The sequence below is a fragment of the Phytophthora ramorum genome (genome assembly GCF_020800215.1).
Source record: "Phytophthora ramorum isolate Pr-102 chromosome Unknown Phyram_PR-102_s0001, whole genome shotgun sequence".
Classification (NCBI taxonomy): domain Eukaryota; phylum Oomycota; class Peronosporomycetes; order Peronosporales; family Peronosporaceae; genus Phytophthora; species Phytophthora ramorum.
This window is the reverse complement of record NW_027150647.1, coordinates 2,696,507-2,713,535: the sequence shown is the minus strand read 5'-3', so window position 1 is coordinate 2,713,535 and position 17,029 is coordinate 2,696,507. Positions and strand designations below refer to the sequence as shown.

The 17,029-nt window shown below is 55.5% G+C and overlaps 13 protein-coding genes across 13 annotated transcripts; 6 read left to right on the top strand and 7 right to left on the bottom strand.

The window, feature by feature from the left end:
* Positions 1-279: 279 nt before the first annotated feature.
* KRP23_534 (Archaemetzincin-2) lies at positions 280-1,617 on the top strand (the record flags this gene model as incomplete). The annotated part of the gene is made up of 1 exon (XM_067890166.1): positions 280-1,617. The coding sequence occupies one exon, from the start codon at positions 280-282 to the stop codon at positions 1,615-1,617; it is 1,338 nt and encodes a 445-aa protein (XP_067751096.1).
* Positions 1,618-1,913: 296 nt separating this feature from the next.
* Positions 1,914-2,560, bottom strand: KRP23_533 (Mitochondrial inner membrane protease subunit 1; the record flags this gene model as incomplete). The annotated part of the gene is made up of 3 exons (XM_067890155.1): positions 1,914-1,982; positions 2,057-2,167; positions 2,234-2,560. The coding sequence occupies 3 exons, from the start codon at positions 2,558-2,560 to the stop codon at positions 1,914-1,916; spliced, it is 507 nt and encodes a 168-aa protein (XP_067751095.1).
* Positions 2,561-3,628: 1,068 nt separating this feature from the next.
* KRP23_532 (Transcription factor BOA) lies at positions 3,629-5,550 on the top strand (the record flags this gene model as incomplete). The annotated part of the gene is made up of 3 exons (XM_067890144.1): positions 3,629-3,947; positions 4,017-4,054; positions 4,114-5,550. 3 exons carry the CDS (start codon positions 3,629-3,631, stop codon positions 5,548-5,550), a joined length of 1,794 nt encoding a protein of 597 aa, XP_067751094.1.
* Positions 5,551-6,019: 469 nt separating this feature from the next.
* Positions 6,020-6,380, bottom strand: KRP23_531 (putative small nuclear ribonucleoprotein F; the record flags this gene model as incomplete). Its single annotated transcript, XM_067890133.1, has 2 exons — positions 6,020-6,313; positions 6,378-6,380. The coding sequence occupies 2 exons, from the start codon at positions 6,378-6,380 to the stop codon at positions 6,020-6,022; spliced, it is 297 nt and encodes a 98-aa protein (XP_067751093.1).
* A 134-nt stretch (positions 6,381-6,514) lies between these two features.
* KRP23_530 (Tetratricopeptide repeat protein 4-like protein) lies at positions 6,515-7,795 on the bottom strand (the record flags this gene model as incomplete). Its single annotated transcript, XM_067890120.1, has 1 exon — positions 6,515-7,795. One exon carries the CDS (start codon positions 7,793-7,795, stop codon positions 6,515-6,517), a length of 1,281 nt encoding a protein of 426 aa, XP_067751092.1.
* A 170-nt stretch (positions 7,796-7,965) lies between these two features.
* KRP23_529 (Box C/D snoRNA protein 1) lies at positions 7,966-9,345 on the top strand (the record flags this gene model as incomplete). Its single annotated transcript, XM_067890109.1, has 4 exons — positions 7,966-8,145; positions 8,223-8,298; positions 8,376-8,800; positions 8,872-9,345. 4 exons carry the CDS (start codon positions 7,966-7,968, stop codon positions 9,343-9,345), a joined length of 1,155 nt encoding a protein of 384 aa, XP_067751091.1.
* A 180-nt stretch (positions 9,346-9,525) lies between these two features.
* On the top strand, positions 9,526-10,754 carry KRP23_528 (WD repeat-containing protein 54; the record flags this gene model as incomplete). The annotated part of the gene is made up of 5 exons (XM_067890098.1): positions 9,526-9,621; positions 9,681-9,842; positions 9,907-9,976; positions 10,035-10,097; positions 10,168-10,754. 5 exons carry the CDS (start codon positions 9,526-9,528, stop codon positions 10,752-10,754), a joined length of 978 nt encoding a protein of 325 aa, XP_067751090.1.
* A 178-nt stretch (positions 10,755-10,932) lies between these two features.
* On the bottom strand, positions 10,933-11,814 carry KRP23_527 (uncharacterized protein; the record flags this gene model as incomplete). Its single annotated transcript, XM_067890086.1, has 3 exons — positions 10,933-11,169; positions 11,230-11,284; positions 11,366-11,814. The coding sequence occupies 3 exons, from the start codon at positions 11,812-11,814 to the stop codon at positions 10,933-10,935; spliced, it is 741 nt and encodes a 246-aa protein (XP_067751089.1).
* Positions 11,815-12,010: 196 nt separating this feature from the next.
* On the top strand, positions 12,011-12,253 carry KRP23_526 (30S ribosomal protein S17; the record flags this gene model as incomplete). The annotated part of the gene is made up of 1 exon (XM_067890075.1): positions 12,011-12,253. The coding sequence occupies one exon, from the start codon at positions 12,011-12,013 to the stop codon at positions 12,251-12,253; it is 243 nt and encodes an 80-aa protein (XP_067751088.1).
* A 230-nt stretch (positions 12,254-12,483) lies between these two features.
* On the bottom strand, positions 12,484-13,374 carry KRP23_525 (Tubulin-folding cofactor B; the record flags this gene model as incomplete). The annotated part of the gene is made up of 2 exons (XM_067890064.1): positions 12,484-12,893; positions 12,963-13,374. 2 exons carry the CDS (start codon positions 13,372-13,374, stop codon positions 12,484-12,486), a joined length of 822 nt encoding a protein of 273 aa, XP_067751087.1.
* A 90-nt stretch (positions 13,375-13,464) lies between these two features.
* On the top strand, positions 13,465-14,138 carry KRP23_524 (Guided entry of tail-anchored proteins factor 1; the record flags this gene model as incomplete). Its single annotated transcript, XM_067890053.1, has 3 exons — positions 13,465-13,729; positions 13,812-13,873; positions 13,959-14,138. The coding sequence occupies 3 exons, from the start codon at positions 13,465-13,467 to the stop codon at positions 14,136-14,138; spliced, it is 507 nt and encodes a 168-aa protein (XP_067751086.1).
* Positions 14,139-14,400: 262 nt separating this feature from the next.
* On the bottom strand, positions 14,401-14,978 carry KRP23_523 (60S acidic ribosomal protein P2; the record flags this gene model as incomplete). The annotated part of the gene is made up of 2 exons (XM_067890042.1): positions 14,401-14,736; positions 14,826-14,978. 2 exons carry the CDS (start codon positions 14,976-14,978, stop codon positions 14,401-14,403), a joined length of 489 nt encoding a protein of 162 aa, XP_067751085.1.
* A 146-nt stretch (positions 14,979-15,124) lies between these two features.
* Positions 15,125-16,969, bottom strand: KRP23_522 (uncharacterized protein; the record flags this gene model as incomplete). Its single annotated transcript, XM_067890031.1, has 3 exons — positions 15,125-15,778; positions 16,730-16,779; positions 16,846-16,969. The coding sequence occupies 3 exons, from the start codon at positions 16,967-16,969 to the stop codon at positions 15,125-15,127; spliced, it is 828 nt and encodes a 275-aa protein (XP_067751084.1).
* Between the last annotated feature and the right edge of the window lie 60 nt (positions 16,970-17,029).

Here is a 17,029-nt window from a genome sequence, read left to right as displayed (position 1 = left end):
TTGCTGGCAACAGCAGAAATAACTAGAAAAGAGAGCAGCCGACGTATCGCGTTGCCGTATCTCTCCGTGCCAACGCCGCGGATAACATTTTACCTAGTGAAAGAGGAAGTTGTGGGTCTGCAGCAGTGAGCGAGCCGTCGTACACGACAGCTCGAGCATCCCGAACACTGGCCGCCGCGCACGCCACACCCAATCTGTCTGGTAGTGAAGGTTCGGACGACGCCAACATCGTTGCTCACACGTCGCAGACACGTTCCATTGGTTGACGATTAGATCAACATGGCGTCCTGCGATCACGACGCGCTCTGCCTGGACCCGTCCAGCTATGCCCAGCGAGCAGGTTACACGCGTCGAACGCTGCAGCAGCGCGTCGCGGCATCGCGTCCATCGGGTCGAGCTCCGGCCAAGTCCAATATGGAAGAGCCAGACGCCTCGACGTTCCCTGCGCCGCTGCTGTTGCCTGACGACGACTTGGCATGGGACCCCAAATACGGCACGCAGAGCCTCAAGTCCTGGTTGCAGGAACCATACAGAAACCAAATTACCGACGAGAGGAAGACGGTGTACGTCGTCCCAGTCCCTTCCGTTGCAGCAAAAGTGAAGCACGTGAAGGACTGGTGTCAACCCAAGCTCCCATCTCAATCGAAAGCCTCAGCTCCAAGACCTGACGGCAAGGACGTGGTAGAATACCTCTCTGCGTTCTACGCCAACCTCCCGGTGAAGTTGTTGACCAAACCCAAACTTGAGTTCACGTCCTGGGACGACGGTCGACCTGCCATGAAGCGGTCCAAAGTCTCATACATCGGCCTCGCTATTGGCACTCAAGCAGTTCGTATCCGTGCACGACCGTCAAGCGACGGCATCTTCGATGGCCAATTCAATTTGGAGGATATTCTCGACGCTGCTATAGAGTTGCTACCTTCGGATGCCTATGCGTTGCTACTTCTCGTCGACCACGACCTGTACGAGGAGGAAGACAACGATTTCTGCTGCGGGCGCGCATACGGCGGCAGTCGCGTGGCGGTGGTCTCGTCAGCGCGGTATAACCCCGCATTGGATTTTGCGCAACAAGTCGAAGTGAAGCACGCGTGGCCAGCATCACATTGCCGAAAGTATGTGGACGCCTGCGTGAAAAATGCCGACCACGCTGCTGGGCCATCGCGGAAGAAATCGAAGACAATGAAGAAGGATCTGCCAGCACCTTTGCGTACATCGTCGTCAGCATTGGAATCGGCCGTTCGAGCATTCTCGTCCGTTCCTGCAGCCTCCCAGTCCAACACCGCTCTATGGCTGTCTCGCTTCTGCCGAACCGCGTCACACGAACTTGGGCACTGCTTCGGAATGGATCACTGCGTTTATTACGCTTGCTCCATGCAGGGGTCAGCTGGACTGAGCGAGGACGCACGGCAGCCGCCGTACCTCTGCCCTGTGGATCTTGCGAAGATGCTGCACGCTACAGGTGCAAATTTGATTGAGCGGTACAAGGCGTTGCTACAGTTCTGCGAGAGATTTGAAGGACAAGACCGGTTGTTTGCAGCTTTCTCGGCGTGGCTGAGGCGCAGAATTGAGGATGCTTCAGAATACTCGAGCGAGAAGCCAAACGACCTTGCAGCTTGATTTTAGCAGCGCATCATCGCCATCGTGGTTACTTGCGATGCGGTCTACGTGGACTATTACTTGTACTTAGTAGAAAAAACGAGATCTCCTACTTCGTTGGCAAACCGGCGGAATTACCACTGAATCTGCCTTCGTATCGTCACCTCAGTGTTGTCGGGCTTGAATAAATGTTGACTACCTGGTACAGCAGCATGCTTGTCGGCTGTGGATGCATCCCATAAATGCATTGGCATCAATACCATCAATGCAAACCAGCTCGTTTCAAGTGAATAGTATCCCACTACGAGACAGTCTACCTATCTCTCTTGGAATGCCTGCGGTGCAACCTCCTTCTTCACCCGCTTCAACTGATTGATCGGCCAAATCTGTTATCGGAAATCAAAGCCAATGGGTCAGTCCCTCTCTCTACTTTCACCTCCTTTCAGAATCGACACCTCACCCTCATCAGCACGCGTCCTTGCAGCATCGAATACGGCACCGGTCCGTAGTATCTAGAGTCGTTAGAGTCGTGCTTGTTGTCTCCTTCCAACCACACGTATCCCTTGGGGATCTGCCAACAAAATCTTATCAGCATGGATTCATAACCTGTTCTAACCTCATCCACTCCCAGCCTTGCCTTGTGGAGTTCCACCTCGGACGACGAGTATCTTGGCCGTACGCACACTGTGTCCCCTTCCTGAGCGATGATCCGCTTGCAGACGGTATTCCGCGGGTTGGACATGGACGTGGCGATCACCACCTCGCCCGGCTGCAGCTTCCAGAGCTTGGGCGAGAGCTTGTCCAGCAGCAGGATGTCCCCATTGCGGTTGAGCGTGGGCAGCATGGACGGACCCGTGCACTTGGTGGTTTCACCCACCTGCATGAGGCAGAAGGACACGCCACCGAAGCGCGCGAGGATCGAGAACGTCGCGCCCGCCTCCCGCAGCGCATGCAACGCCGCCATGGATGCACTTTTGGCCACCCAAGAAAGTCACGGTACTTGATATTCATGTGGCGAACACAGATATATTTTGTACGTTGAAGTCGCCTAGGTCCAACACTGACCCACTACTATTAGGCGGCCGCCTTCGTTTTTATCAGCACAATGATCCTTGTACAAACGTAAGCGAGATTGCTGTGGGCTTGACTAACGGTAGATCAGAGCACATGACAGCCACAGACAACACCTGCTTGGAAACGCAAGAATAGGTCGCCACACCATTACCTTGAACGCGTCACACAAAACATGAATTAGCCATCTTTTGCTCCTGTTGAGCGTGCCAGCAGTTTGAGATGCATGAGGGCTATCCAAGACAAACCTTGGCAACAACAGACAGACCCAGTTCCTCATAGATACATTTTTGACCACTGCATTTCAGCTCGAGTTCGAAACTTTTCGTGGCGAGTCATGGTGTTTTCGGCTGCCGATGCAACTGCCGGGAGATTCTGCTCTCCCGATTCGTGTGGCCGCTTGTATGTCGGACGGGCCGGGGGAATCAGATGGGCCTGCTGCTGTTGCAGCGGATGGCTGGCCGAAAAGAGAGGCTGTAATGCATGGTGCACTTGCGCGCCAGCAGCACTGGCCGGCGGCGAACGGCAAGGCAGGGCTCACATCCTACGAGATCCCTTCGTTGCGGTTCGGTAAAGCCTTCACTCGCCGGCTCTAGCTTGATGCCGCTCCTGGTGAGCTCCGTGTTGTCTGGTGGCCATTCTTTTGCGTCAAATACACACATGGGTACCTTTTCCAACACGTCGAAACTATGGCTCCCGCCGAGATTCCGCCCTCTTGCGCGCGCTATCTACCGGGATCTTCCCTCCGGCGCCAGTCCAAACAGCGTCGAGACTGCACAAGCCGAAAGCGCGTCGAAGAGCTCAGCTCAGCGCCCACCTTGGTCCTTTGAGCAGCGCCGCTTTCACCTCTTTGCGCTCTTTCTCTAACGGCCACTTCCAGGAGATTTGACGGCGGGCATTCATTCGCGCTTTTCCCCATCCTTGGCGCTCGAGCGGTTTGGACTGCGACGCTCAGAGCTGAATGGCAATTTTGGCCCCTGCGAGCGCTCCCCCGCAGCCCCCGAGTCTCTCCATCCAGAGGCCGTCGGCGGCACTGGACAGCAGCGACGAGGCGCGCACGGACACGTCCACGTCGCCCTCCATGAACCCGGCGCGCTCGCCTGGCAGCGACGACCGCAACAACGGCACAGCGTCGTCCGCTTCTAACTCCAGGCGGAGGAAGGCCGACACACCGGCAGAGGATAAACCCGCGCCTAAGCAGCGCAAGTACGAACGCAAGACCAAGCGCTTCATCTGGCCCGATGACCTCCACCGGTTGTTCGTAGCCGCCATCTTCGACGGTGCGTTGCATGTGAGACCGTCGCTGGGTTCTGGACATTCGTGCTGACGTTCCTTTGCAATGCTAACAGTTGGGCTCAAGAATGCATCCCCCAAGGCGCTACTGGCGGTATGTTGTGCTCAGAGCGCAGACGAAAGGCAAGTCACTGATTTTTCTTCCTGTTGCAGTTGATGGAGGCGGCTGGACCGAACGCAGGACTCACGACGGAGCACCTCAAGTCGCATCTGCAGAAGTATCGCCTCAACTACGAGCGCTCTCGGATGGAGTTTTTGGAGTACTACGACCGCAGTGCAAAGCGCAACATCAAGCGGCGCCGTCGCCAGGCTCAGCATCGAGCGAGCGGGGTTGGCAGCGAGGCGAACACCATGTTTGTGTTCCCCATTAGCAACTCCAAGCGCCGGAAGGGTCACGTCAGTGACAGCGACAGCGAGGACAGCGACTCGGACACTGGCGATAGCAATACCAATGACAGCAGGATGGATGTGGATGCGAAGGAACAGGCAACGCCGCAGCGACGACGTAGTTCGCCTTCTGCAGTCCCTGAGGTGCATGAGCGCAATTTGAACTACTCGCAGCTCATGCAGACCGCTCAGCAGCCAATACTTGAGGGAAGCGGCCAGCCGCCTCTCCGCATGACAACTGCTGTACCAGTACCAGTATCGACGGGCTTGCTACCCATCGCGCCTCAGCACTTGCCACCAGCCTATGCTGCTCATGTTCAGCGGAAACATACGTCAGACCATGACCGCGACCTGGCGGCGGCCGCAGCTGCCGTAGCAGCATACCGCTATCCGTTAGGACAGCTTCCTGTTGCCGGAGTTCCAGGTATGCCGGAGCTTACGGACCCACAGTGGAGTATTTTGACCTCGCTCATGTCGCCTCAGCTTTCGGGTATGGTAGGACCAACAGGCGAGGGTGGAGTGTATCCCCACGCTCCTCAAGTATCGACAAGTGAAGCAATGGCGCGTGGTGGTAGTGGTGCAGATGGGTTTATGCTTCAGGAGGAGCCGACCGATCTAATGCAAATGCACCTTGCCATGCAAGCCCAGATGAACCTTCATCGTCAGATGCTTACGCGCAAGGTGGAGGTGGCGCAGCATCTTGCCCGCCACAGCAGTATGGGGAGCATCGATGCCAGCGCTGTCCCGAACAATAGCAGCAGAGGCAATCCCCAAATGGCTCAGAGAAACTTCAATGAGTCTTGGGGCACCACGCAGCAGCTTCAGCAGCAATTCCAGCAGCAACAGCAACAACAACAACAACAACATTATCAGCAGCAAATGAATATGCTGTCACGGCCATCCTTGTCGGCTCCAGCGGCTCCAATCACGCAGGCTCCAACAAACGCACCACCCCCAGAACCAGTTCAAAGTGCTCCACCCGATGTGATTGGCACTGCCCCAGCAACTAGCGAAGCTATGGTGGTATCAACGTCCGCGACAGATGCGCAGTCAAACGGAGCCGCAATTGGGGAAAACAACGTCGCAGGCCTGGCAACGGAGACGAAGAGTGACGTAGATGGATTGGATCTCTACCGTTGGGATCGTATTGATCTGAACGTGGAGTTGGATGACGATGATCTCTTCGGCTTCTTGAAGTCGTAGAGGAGCTCCGAATTGACGCTTCGCTTTTGGGTTTGACGTAGTGCATGCACGTGTGGTAACAATGAAAAGTGTATTGATGTCGCATGGTGCTGTCGAGTGGCCCCTCCTCCGTCTACGAAGAGGGAGTGATCTACCCCTTGAGAGTTGGGTAGCACCGAGGAGATGAAGCTGGAAGTTAGTTCAGATGTACCGTGTGGAAGTACCAGGGAGTGACCAAAGTGTAGGAGAAGGACGCTGAGAGCGACAGCTTTCACGAAATGTATGAGTCCTGCCAGCAACAGTTTTGAATGACGTGGACGTCTGCAACATTGCCGCTTTTTCCTTATCGCGTTGTGTTTCTGTGTTGCAGCCTTGGACCTGGTCTGTTCTAGTAGGGGTCGACCTCAGCAGCACGTCCTTAATAATACCCGCCCGCCTCCCCCTCTATCTCATGGCGAGCGTTGCACTGTCCTCGCTCCTGTTGGGGAATCTACTGGGCGTCCGTCATGGGCTCCGCACCATCCGTTGGCGTCTCGACGGGTGGCTTCTCGTCGTCCAGCAGGCCACGGATAAACAGCACGTTGTTGCAGCGCACGAGCGTCTCGCCCAAGTTTCCCGTGAGCTGTCCGTTGATGTATTCCTCCGTATTGGCCAGTTGCAGGTTCATGTACGAGTCTACGGACAGCAGCACGCCCTTGTACTCCATCCCCCACTTGAGGCGCGCCACCACGGGCTTTCCCGTGAGGTTGGTCAGGAACGGCTTCGGGTTGAGGATCAGGCCGGACTACAGTAACGACACACGACGTCAGCAAGGTGTCCACTATCCATGTCAGGGGCTACACACGCACCATCTTGCTGTCAAAGTTCGGACTGTTGTAGCGAGCGGATCTTTCAGCCAGTAGAAAGCTCTATACGCATTTATAGCCAATGAAATCGCTGTATTTTAGAATAATACGGTTGTATTTAGCCAATGAGAGCTGTCTGTCTATCGCTGTGGCGCGTCCAGCGTGATGACCTTGCGCTCGATGCGCGTGAGGAAGTTGCCCAGCGTCTCGGAGCCGCGCACGAAGATATTGAGCACGGGGATGCCGGGCACGACGTACTTCTCGTGGCTCAGTAGCTGCTGCAGTGTGCAGAAGGGCGACACCTCGATCCAGAACTGCGACTTAGCCTCGTGCTTCTCCTCGAGGCGGATGCGCTTCACCTCCTCATCGTCGTCCTCCTTCTCGCCACTGAGACCCACGTGCCACTCCTTGGGCGACGCGTACGGCAGCACCATGTCTGCGGCGGCGTACACCACCAAATTGGATGCCACGAACTCCCTACCCGTGTCCCACTCGGCGAACGGCCCGTCCTCCGGGAACATGTTGGCCAGGTGCTCGATGACCGTGTCCTGCTCGCCGAAGAGCTGCACAAAGTCCGACGTGCCGTGCTGGTCATACAGGAACAGCACGGGCCAGTACATTCTGCCACTTTCGGGGTCCAAGTCGGCCTTGCCCTCGTACTGCCGCACGCGCTCGTCGTCCACCAGTGCTCGTCCTACGAGGATGCTGCGAGAGGCGCACAATTTGCGGTACTTGTCCGTGGCGAGGCGGCGCTTCATGCGTTCACGCTCACGCTGGAGCTTCTCGACGCGCAGCTCCTCCACGAGCTTGCGCCCCTCCGTCTGCAGCTTGAGTAGCAGTTTGTTCTCCGGCTCGCGCTTGAGTCCTTCCTCGCAGTACCGCAGCGTGTCCGCCGGCTTGCGGAGCATCCTCGAGGCCTTGGCGCCGCGGTAGAAGGCCTTGACGTTGGTCGGGTCAAAGTTGATGGCCTTGGCGGCGTCCGAGCGGCAGCTGGCATAGTTCTTCAGCTCGAGCTGCACGGCCGCGCGGTTACACAGGATCTGCGCCGTGAGCTCCTTCATGTCGTACGACAGGTCGCGCTCGGGCTCGGGCAGGGCCAGCGCCTTGTAGGCGTAGGCCAGCGCGTCGTTGTAATACTTGAGCGCGTTCTTGAAGTAGCCGCGGTGAGCCTTCTTGGCATCCGAGAACATGTCGTTGCCCTGGTTCTTCCAGTGCAGCGCCAAACTCTCCGCCGTCTCGCCGTCCTCGATCAACGCCTGGATGGCCTCTGCCATCTCATCGCCCTCCACCACGTGGTCCTCGAACAGCGTCATGTCCGGCAGTGCATCCATGTAGGCCTGGCGCTTTGCCGGGTCCCACAGCTTGTCCTCGTCGATCTCGAGCTCCACGCCCATGTTCATCATAGCCTCCATGTCCACCATCGTGTATCAATCTTGCCAAAATCGAAATGACTGGCCAAAAAGACAAGCACCAGGTGTTTCGGGACAGAATTGAGTTGCATAGTGTGGCGCTAGTTATTTTCGGTGGCTGCAGTCAAAAGGCGCAATGCGATGGACGTCAGTCGCCAATAGCTCAGCTCCGAGGCACTTCGATGGTGGACGCAGGCTCAAAGCGCGCGCTGGATGACGGTGAGGCGCCGTCTCAGCTGCAGGCAACGACGGATGAGGGCGTGGCGTGCTTTGGGTGTGGCAAGAGCGACGTCAAGTACCGCTGTCCTCGCTGCGAGCGCATCACGTGCTCGCTGCAGTGCTGTCTGGAGCACAAGAAGCAGGCGAGTGCTGCCTCTGTATTGTTGCCAATGTAATTACTAGTGCTAACATTGTGCTGTAATTTCTGTGTGGATACCAGTTCGATTGCAATGGAAAACGCGATCGCACCAAGTTCGTGGGAATCAAAAAGTTCACGGACGCAGATCTCTCCAGTGGTAAGACAGCGCCGAGGTTGGCTGCGCAATTACGTGACGCTCACGTGTTGTGGATGTTTTTTTACGTTTCTTTGCAGACTTTTTCTTCCTAGAGGAAGTTTCGCGCTCGACGAACAGCGCGGTGCGCTCTCGAAGCCAGTTGAATGCCAACGCGCGCCGCTACACCAGCAACAAGAAGCGCAAAGTAGCTACTGACAAGCGCAGCCCGTCAGCTCCGATCAATCCTGACATTCCTGCGGACTGGTTGGCACGCTTTCCGATTGCAGTGCAACTATTTGCTGAGCACTCGGCCAAGCGAGGTGTGGCGTTGACGCTGCTTGCTCCTGGCATGAGCAAGCGTGGACGCAACTCGTCCTACATGGATACAAAGAAGAACACGTTGTACTGGCGTGTGGAATGGGCGTTTCCCAGCGCGGAGGTACCTGTGAATCATTTCGAGGAGCGTGCGAATGAAAAGGACACGCTCTTTGCTTTGCTCGGAAAGTTTCTAACTCCCAATCAGGTATGTAGCTCGACGTTGCTGCCTGGAGAAATGGAGCCTGGCGCTGATGTGAATTTCTTGTGCTTATTTAGGAAAATGTAGCCATTCGTGGCAAGCTCAAGAAATATGCTGTACATGACTGGGAGAAGCACATTTTGCTGCTGTTGCGGAAAGAGTTCACTCCAGCGTCGCAGCCGCAATACCACCGGCTGGATGGCAACCAGAGTTTGGAGAGTAACCTAAAACGGAAAGCTGTGGTCGAGTTCCCGGTCATCACGGTTGCTCTGGTTGCTGACGCCGACGAATACCCCGTGGCGCACGATGTGATTGAGACAGTCGCCTCGATGGAGACTCATAAGGACGATCAGCTGGCTGAAACAGAGAAGCCAAAGGATATGGAGGTGGAGGAATCTGACGGTGGAACATCTTCCGAATTGCTTGAAGTCGAAGCCACGGACACTACAGCCAAGCTATTCTCCATCTCAGAAGAAGAGCCTGCAGCAGAAGGTGAAGCACCTGTACTACCGAAATGCGTGATGATCCAGGAGCTGGACGTTACCGGCTAGGAAATGCTAACTCCAACACTCAAATCAAATAAAAATGCATGATAGATCTGAAGTCGTAGTGACGCCATTGTCTTTCGGACTATTCCCATCGGGTCCTACCGGATCCTGCCGCCTTTTCGTCAGACCCCCGATCAGGAGACGCAACCGCGGCGGTTGGGGTGCAGAGCAGCACAGGAAAAGATGGCAACCTCGTGGTTCGCGGAGTCCGAGCTCAAGCCGACGCCCTTCACGGCGTCCTACGTGTGCAACAATCTCTCTAAACATGGCGAGATGATGGTGCGTTCGCTGCTTCGATCCACTGGTGTTAGTATTTCACCTGTGGCTTGGATTTGTAGGCGTACGCGAGCGTGGACGACGTGGTGTATGTTGACACCACGCACACGCCCTTCATGACCCACAAGCTGCCGTGCGCAGAGAAGTCAGCGGTGCACCAAGTGCGCTTCTGCACTCTGAAGGACTTGGTGGTGATTGTTGTCGCCTCCGACAATGGCATCCAGGCATGAAATCCTCTTCTACAAACCCAACTTAAGCAAAGCCTAACGAACAACTTGATGTGGGCAGATCTACGACTCTACAGGCGAGGAGAGTCTAGCTGAAATTGCATTGAAGGATATCGTGGGCGATGGCGAAGGTATACGTGAATTGTCGTTTGAACAACCACGGGGGTCTCACTAATTTGGATTGAACAGGCGACTCCTTTTATTGTCAAGGCATTTGCTCAGTGCATATGAAGGAACCACGTCTTGTTGTTGGTGAGTAGTGCTCTTGACTCAGTATGCTTTTGCGAAGCCTTCTCATGTGAGCACTTTGCCCTGCTACCAGGCACCTCTCTGGGAAGGCTGCTGGTGATTGGGAAGGAGGAAGATGCCAAGTCTGAGCGATCTGGCTTCGAAGTGTGCAAGACCCTTTCCGAACACGACGAAGCTATTTGCTGCGTGGAGAGCTCTCTCGACGGCATGCTACTAGCGAGTAGCGATATGAGCGGAGCTATCTTGGTCCGTAACCCTGGCGAGGGCTTCGAGGTCGTGCATCGCATCACTGGCAGTAGCTACCCTGCAACAAGCATGACCTTTATGGCGGAAAACTGGCTGTTGGCCGGGTTCTTGACCGGGTGCCTGCGGTTGTTCAATCCTGAGAATTTTCAGGTGCACGCGGAAGTCGCTGCTCATACGCGTGCCATCACAGCGTTGGATGCTCACAATGAGTTCGCTGTGTCGGTGAGTGAGGACACCTTTATGAACATTTGGGAGATTTCCTCAAGCAAGCCAGGAGCAAGTCCACGCGTGAAGCTTGTGAGTTCCCAAGCAGTACCGAATGACCTCCTCACAGGCGTGGTCTTCGCATCGACGAACAGCCTCTTCACCGCAGCCTACGACAGCGCGCATCTCAAATTTTGGAGCCCCGAATAAGCAATGCATCAAGCCACGTCGGCTTAACGCGTTTCGTCGGCGTCGATGGCAAAGCCTAAGACTCCAAACTCATAATGATCAACTGGAGGCTCAAATCTACAATATATCGAATTCAAGGCACACATCTATCACCTTGCAGTAGGGTATTTGGGTTCTTTCTTCCACGAGGGCGGTTGTCTTAGTCGTAGAAACTGTCGTCGTACTCGATGTGCTCCTCCATGTTCTTAGCGGCTCCGTTCAGAGAATTCCACGGCAGCTCCTGTGCCTTTGTCAGCGTGATTGTAAGCGTGTCATTCGTTGCCTTCCACGTCACATCGGTAATTTCGTGGAACAACGTCGAGATCACAAGGCCCTTGGCTTGATCACCTCCAGGAGCGTTGAGCAAGTTTATCGACAGCGACATATTTGTCCATTTCTGCAGTTTACACACACAGGTCAGTACACCAAATAACACCGCAGGATCGTGCTATCTTACCAAGACCAGCTGTTCTTCCTTCATGTTCTTGACAACACTATCCGTAAGGTAAATGCTGTCGACAATCACGTAAAAAATACGATAACCCCAGTCAGTACAGCAGCGTACATGTCTAGCAAACATTGAGCCGACTCACGTGACGGTTTCTTTGCTGTCGCTCCATCCGTAGGATGACACCAGGGTCTTGCGGACGCTGTCGTCCTTGTCCTTGACCTCTTGGTGGGCGTAGTAGTAGCTGTTCTCCCCCTTCTTGATCATTCTCTCGTCCGGATCTGAGTTTGTATCTTCCGCCTCCTCCTCCTCCTCCTCCTCCTCCTCCTCCTCCTCCTCTTCTTCTTCTTCTCCATCTTCGTCGTCTCCCTGCGTCGCCTTCTTCTTGGCGTTTGTCCTCTTCTTGAGCGTCGCGTTGAGACGGGCGGAGCATCGCCACAGCAGCACTGTGAGCACGACGACGCCCACACTGGCCGCCAGCTGCATGAGGAAGCCCTTGTTCATTTGCACGTTTCCCCAGGGCGTCACCAGCTTCACGTACGCCGCCTCGGTGCTGGGCACGTACACGTACGGCACGAAGAAGCTCTCGCCCATTTTCGATCGCAATTCGCAAAAAGGATTTTGTGTCTGACGTGGCCATCCCGCCGGTGATTGGCTGAAATGAGACTCAATTTTCAGCCAATCTTGTTGCGTTCTTTACACCCTGTTGAATCCGATCGCGATCGTCTGCGGCTGTGGAGCTCTCTGACCAGACAAATATCGCCACGAAGTGCCCGACGCTGCTGCCGCTATGAAGCCGTTCTTCGGGAAAATCGTGTCCAACAAGATGCAGAAGTCGGTGCTGGTGGAGGTGGCCCGCATCGTGAAGGACCCCAAGTACGGCAAGTACTACAAGAAGACCAAGAAATTCATGGCCCATGACGAGGAAAACGTGTGCAACATCGGCGACTTCGTGCGTCTGTCGCCCACGCGCCCGCTGTCCAAGCGTAAACGTTGGAACGTCGAGGAGATCACGCGCAAGGCCGAGGTGTAAGGAGGAGCTCGATGAAGGTGCAGCTGCTTGCCTATGCAGTGCAGGAGGGGCAGGGAAGATGAGATAGCGCACGTATTAGCAGAGCAGAAACACCCTGGAAAGTAAGTTAGAGTTGATTTTCCTGTCCCGCATCGCAGTCTCTTCTGTCCTTCAAGATGATGCAGGTCTACGCCATTGTCACCAGAGTCCGCCTCAGCTTTCAATGACTAGTGCATCAAAGACGAGTTGGTCTACAACTCGTCATCATCGTCGTCTGACAAGTCTGCGAATGGGTCTAGCACCGGGAAATCGCCCACCGCCACGTTGGGTGGACGCACGAAGCCGCCGTACTTTTGCTCGCACTTGAAGTACGTCGCACCTTTGACGGAGCCGTTGCCTTTGCCTACAGGCTCGTCGAACTGGACGCCAACCCAGTACCCTGGCGCGATCTCGGGGATCTCTCCCAGGTACTGCACCTGTCCGCGACGCCCTCCAGGCTGCACCTCGCACCGATCGCCTACCTTCATATCTGCAACGGTCTCCGGTCCTGGCAGCGTGGCGGGGTCCACAGCAGGCCGAGCGACGTTCATCATGGTCTTGGGCTTCCAGTTGGGGTCCTTGGCGAGCTGCTCTCTCTTGTACGCACGTACCGTCTTGTCGCCTGTTCAAGCAGCAGAGCGCAAGTCAGCCCTTCCTGTTCATCATCATCTGCAGCACTCAGCGTCCTTACGTTTGTTGTAGTCCTCCTCGGAGATCTCGTACTTCTGGACGAGCGAGACGTCCTCAAGTCCTCCACCTTTCGAGAGCGAGTACGGATCTTTATCCACGACGTGCAGCCGCATGCCGTTCTCCACGCTGTAGAAGCCCAGCATCCTGTGGTCCTCGTCCAGACGGGCGTATACGGATCCGTCGCTGCGCATCACCAGCATCTCCATGGCGTCGGGTTTGGTCCCTGTGTGCTGGTAAAGTTTGTGCCGCAGCTCGCCGATAGTGCCGTGCAGGTCCAGGCGGATGTCCACCATCTGCAGCTTCAAGTTGCTGTGCGTGATAAGCAGACACACGACGCCCTCGGGCACGTTGTCGTACTGCTGCCCGTCCATGGCCATCACGTAGTTGCGGAGAGCGCGCATATCTTGCGCCATCCTGCCAATTGGCGTCGGGTCGGCGAATGCCGTCGACAAAGACTCACTATGGTGTGACTTAAGTGCGATTGGCATTCCTCCTTTTGATCAATGATGGTGGAGCTGCCAAGCATCACGGCGCTCAAGGTGTACGACGTGCTGCTGATCGCCGTGGTCGTGCTGGCTGTGGACCTGGCCATGAAGCTGTGGAACGGCCGCGGCGCGCAACTGTCGCCGGCCGAGCAGAAGCTCCTGGTTGAGTACAACGAGCAGGTGCGGCTCGTGAACCGCCTCAATTCGGTCGAGACGTTCGTGGAGCAGGCCAAGGCCACGCGCCAGATGAACTCGCTCAAGAAGGAGATGCAGGAGCTCGCAGGTGCGTTAGATGAAGTGGTTTGTACTGTTGTAGTGTTGCTCATGGCGTTGGATCTGGAATGTGGGTCATTGTGCCTCTGCAGTGGAGCGGCTGGCTGCAAGCGCGCCTTCGGAGCTCCAGAAGCAGTTCGACCGTATCCGAACAGTGAGTTTGCTGACAAAGATTCATGGCTTGAATGACCTTCACTGAACTGCTTTGCTGTGCCAATGTATTGCTACGACTGCATCAGCCGGTGATCATGGGTTTAGCTATGCTGTACTACTGGGACGAGCCGCTGGTCGTGCTGCCGCAGGGCTACATGATGCCGGTAGAGCGACTCATGTCGTTCCCAGGTTTCCCGCTTGGCGCTGTCTCGGCGATGGGCTGGGTTGGAATTTGTCGCCGTGTGAGCGCCAAACTTCTGGGCTAGACGACCTGCTTGACCTGAAACGACGGCAATTACCTGGTAGACAGCGCAACTAGCATAATCCTCTATAACCTGTTCAAGCAATCAAACCACCCTGCAACCTGCGACGAGCACTTCACAAAACGAGCTGAAGAAGAAATCCAAAATGCTGTGTGCCACGTGCATGGTTGGCATGCGAGTTCGATTAAGCTGAAGTTACTACCCGACCCGACGCGTTGAGAGCGGCAGGTCGCGTGGCGTATGGCAACTTGAGGCGTAACGACGTCTAGTAGTCCTCGTCTCCGCCGAACATGTCCATGCCGCCGCCCATGTCGACCTCTTCCTCCTCCTCGACGGCCTTCTCCTCCACCTTGGCAGGAGCGGCACCGCCAGCAGCGGCACCGGCAGCGGGGGCAGCGCCCACCGAGACCGTTGCGATCTTGGCCTTGCCAGCCGCGACCACCTCCTCGATGTTCTTGCCCTCGAGCTCCTTGACGAGCTTCTCGGCCTGCTCCTGGTCGAACTCGCCACCGAACGAAGTCACGACCTTCTCGAGGTCAGCCACGGCAGGGCTGGCGTTTCCGCCGAGAACACACAACAGCAAAGCAGCAACGTGACGCATCTGTATGGTAGCAACAGAGATGGGTCTGTTAGTATGCTGGACTTTGGTTTTCTACAGCTCTCAGTAAGGCATTCACACGGTCGACGCACCTTGTTTAAGGTGAAAAGAGGTTTTGCTGGCAAATACCCGACGACGTCTCCAACGCTGCTATGCCTGCTAAAATTCGCAGCGGAGACCTGCGCTTGGAAGGCCAGCGATAGCCAATCACTCCGCGGACCATACAAACGACAAGTCAATCCCATCGTGGCCAATCAAAACACCTAGCCTGTCGATCCCGGTATTGAATTGGAAAGGTCTGCACACGTCACAGGAAACGAGACCTGCTTCAACATGACCACCGCAAGGCAAGTGTGCACTGGTACATGTGTATTGCTTCTCTTTCTAATCGTTATGAATCCATGGTGGCGGGGGCCACTACGGCGCCCGACGACTTCTTCGGCTTTGCGGGGCTGTTCAAGTCGACGTCCTCGAAAATGCCCTCGCTCTCGTTGACGCCCATGCTCAGCACCATGTTTGGCTGCGCGGCGGCTTCAGTCGGGTTGGAGCTCGAGCCACTCGAGTTCACGATCTCTCGACTGGTAGAATCGCTGCACTTGCTCAGTTCGAGAACTGCAGTCGCCACTGCGCGATCGAGAGACGTTTGCGATCGAATCGACGACAAATCCGCGGGGAAGATGACTGCGGGAGGCGGCGACCCTCTTCTTCTGCGCGTTGCGACGCCCTTGGCGTTTTTAGTATCGTTGGCATCGCCATGCTGCACATGGCTGCGGTTCTTGGTCGTCTTCCGGCGGAGGCAGTTGCACTTTAGCATGCGCGTGCACAGCCCGTCGGATCCGTTTGCCAAAATGAAATCGTATGTCCCCATGCCCACACAAAGCAAGTAGGTGTGGAAACCCGCCAGAAGAACGAACGAGTTCGTCAGCGAAATGCAGGCTGCGTTGTGGATCCACAGCAGCGCGATTACCGCTTTGTCCCAGCCGTCAGCAGCGTTAGCCTCCACTTCCGATTTCCACAAAGTGCACATGAGGATGCCGATAACCGTCTGCAGCAGCGTTTGGCATGTTGCTGAGACCACAAGGCAGTAAAATGCCTCATAATTGCTTTCTGCGATGCACGTATTGAGCCAGGTGCAGTGATGGTCGAGTCCGGGGCTACTCTTGTAGCATAATCCGCAATACCGCGACTCTTTTGGGGGTACGTGAAGGAAGGAGGGAGAGCAACTTGACGAGGGCTTCTGAACATGGCACAGCAACAATTTTGTAGTCATACAACATGGTTAATGTAAGGATAAGCGATATCGTGTGTCAGGAAATGAGTAAAGTGCTCACGGGCTGGGCAGGGTCTCTCGATTCACAAATGGACCATGCAGTAAGGACGACGATCACCAAGACGGCATTCGGAAGGAGAATCGCAAGGCACTAAGCACGAGAAAGCGAAATCAATTACGCAAGTTCACCAAACAAGGCGTACTGCTGTTGGTAAGCGCACCTTATCCCAGCTTAATAGAGCTGACACGAAAGTGATGAAGCTCTGCCAGAAGTATGCAACGTTTTAGCGAAAGCAACCAAAGCAAGGGAAAACGATACACGAGCGCGTACTCCAATCAGTATCAGTTGAATAACCCAGCTCGTCGCTTGGTCTCGCGAGAAGGGTTTCTCAAACCCGTTGGTACGCATGCCTGCCTCCTATCCAAGCGAGCAGGCACAACCTTGGCCAATGCTTCAAATAATAAATAGGAGTCTGGAAGACTGAATAATCGACCACCTCCACGTTGTGTTGGTCGCCATTGAAGCAGCTATTTCTGGCAGCCGTGGGCTCCACCAAAATGGAGAGAAATGTACAAAGACGACCAGGTTTCTTGGTCTTCATTTCCAGTATAAATACCCTGCCGGTCTATTCTGCACTTGGCTACTGGTCAGGGCGACGTGCGGACGAGCTCTTTCTCCGCCTGAGGTTTCCCTGTCGACGCCGCAGCTGCTGATGCAGAGCTGACCTTGGAGATGGCGATGACGCTGGACCAGTTCTCCAGAACACGCAGCGACACTGCAGTAGGACACGAAACGCTCAGTCTGTGGTCAAGAGAGATATCCCACAGCAATCCTCACGCACTCTCGTTCTGCTCATTCATCTGCAACAGTTTCGCGTTGATATTGTCCAGGTATTGCACCAGCTGCGCGGACGAGTCCCGAAGCGCTTCGAGCGCCTCCACTTCCTCGTTCTTGTTGCCGGCCATTTTGAGTACTGGCTACATGTAGCCAATCGTACCTAGAAGAGTATATGCACCACGTCACAG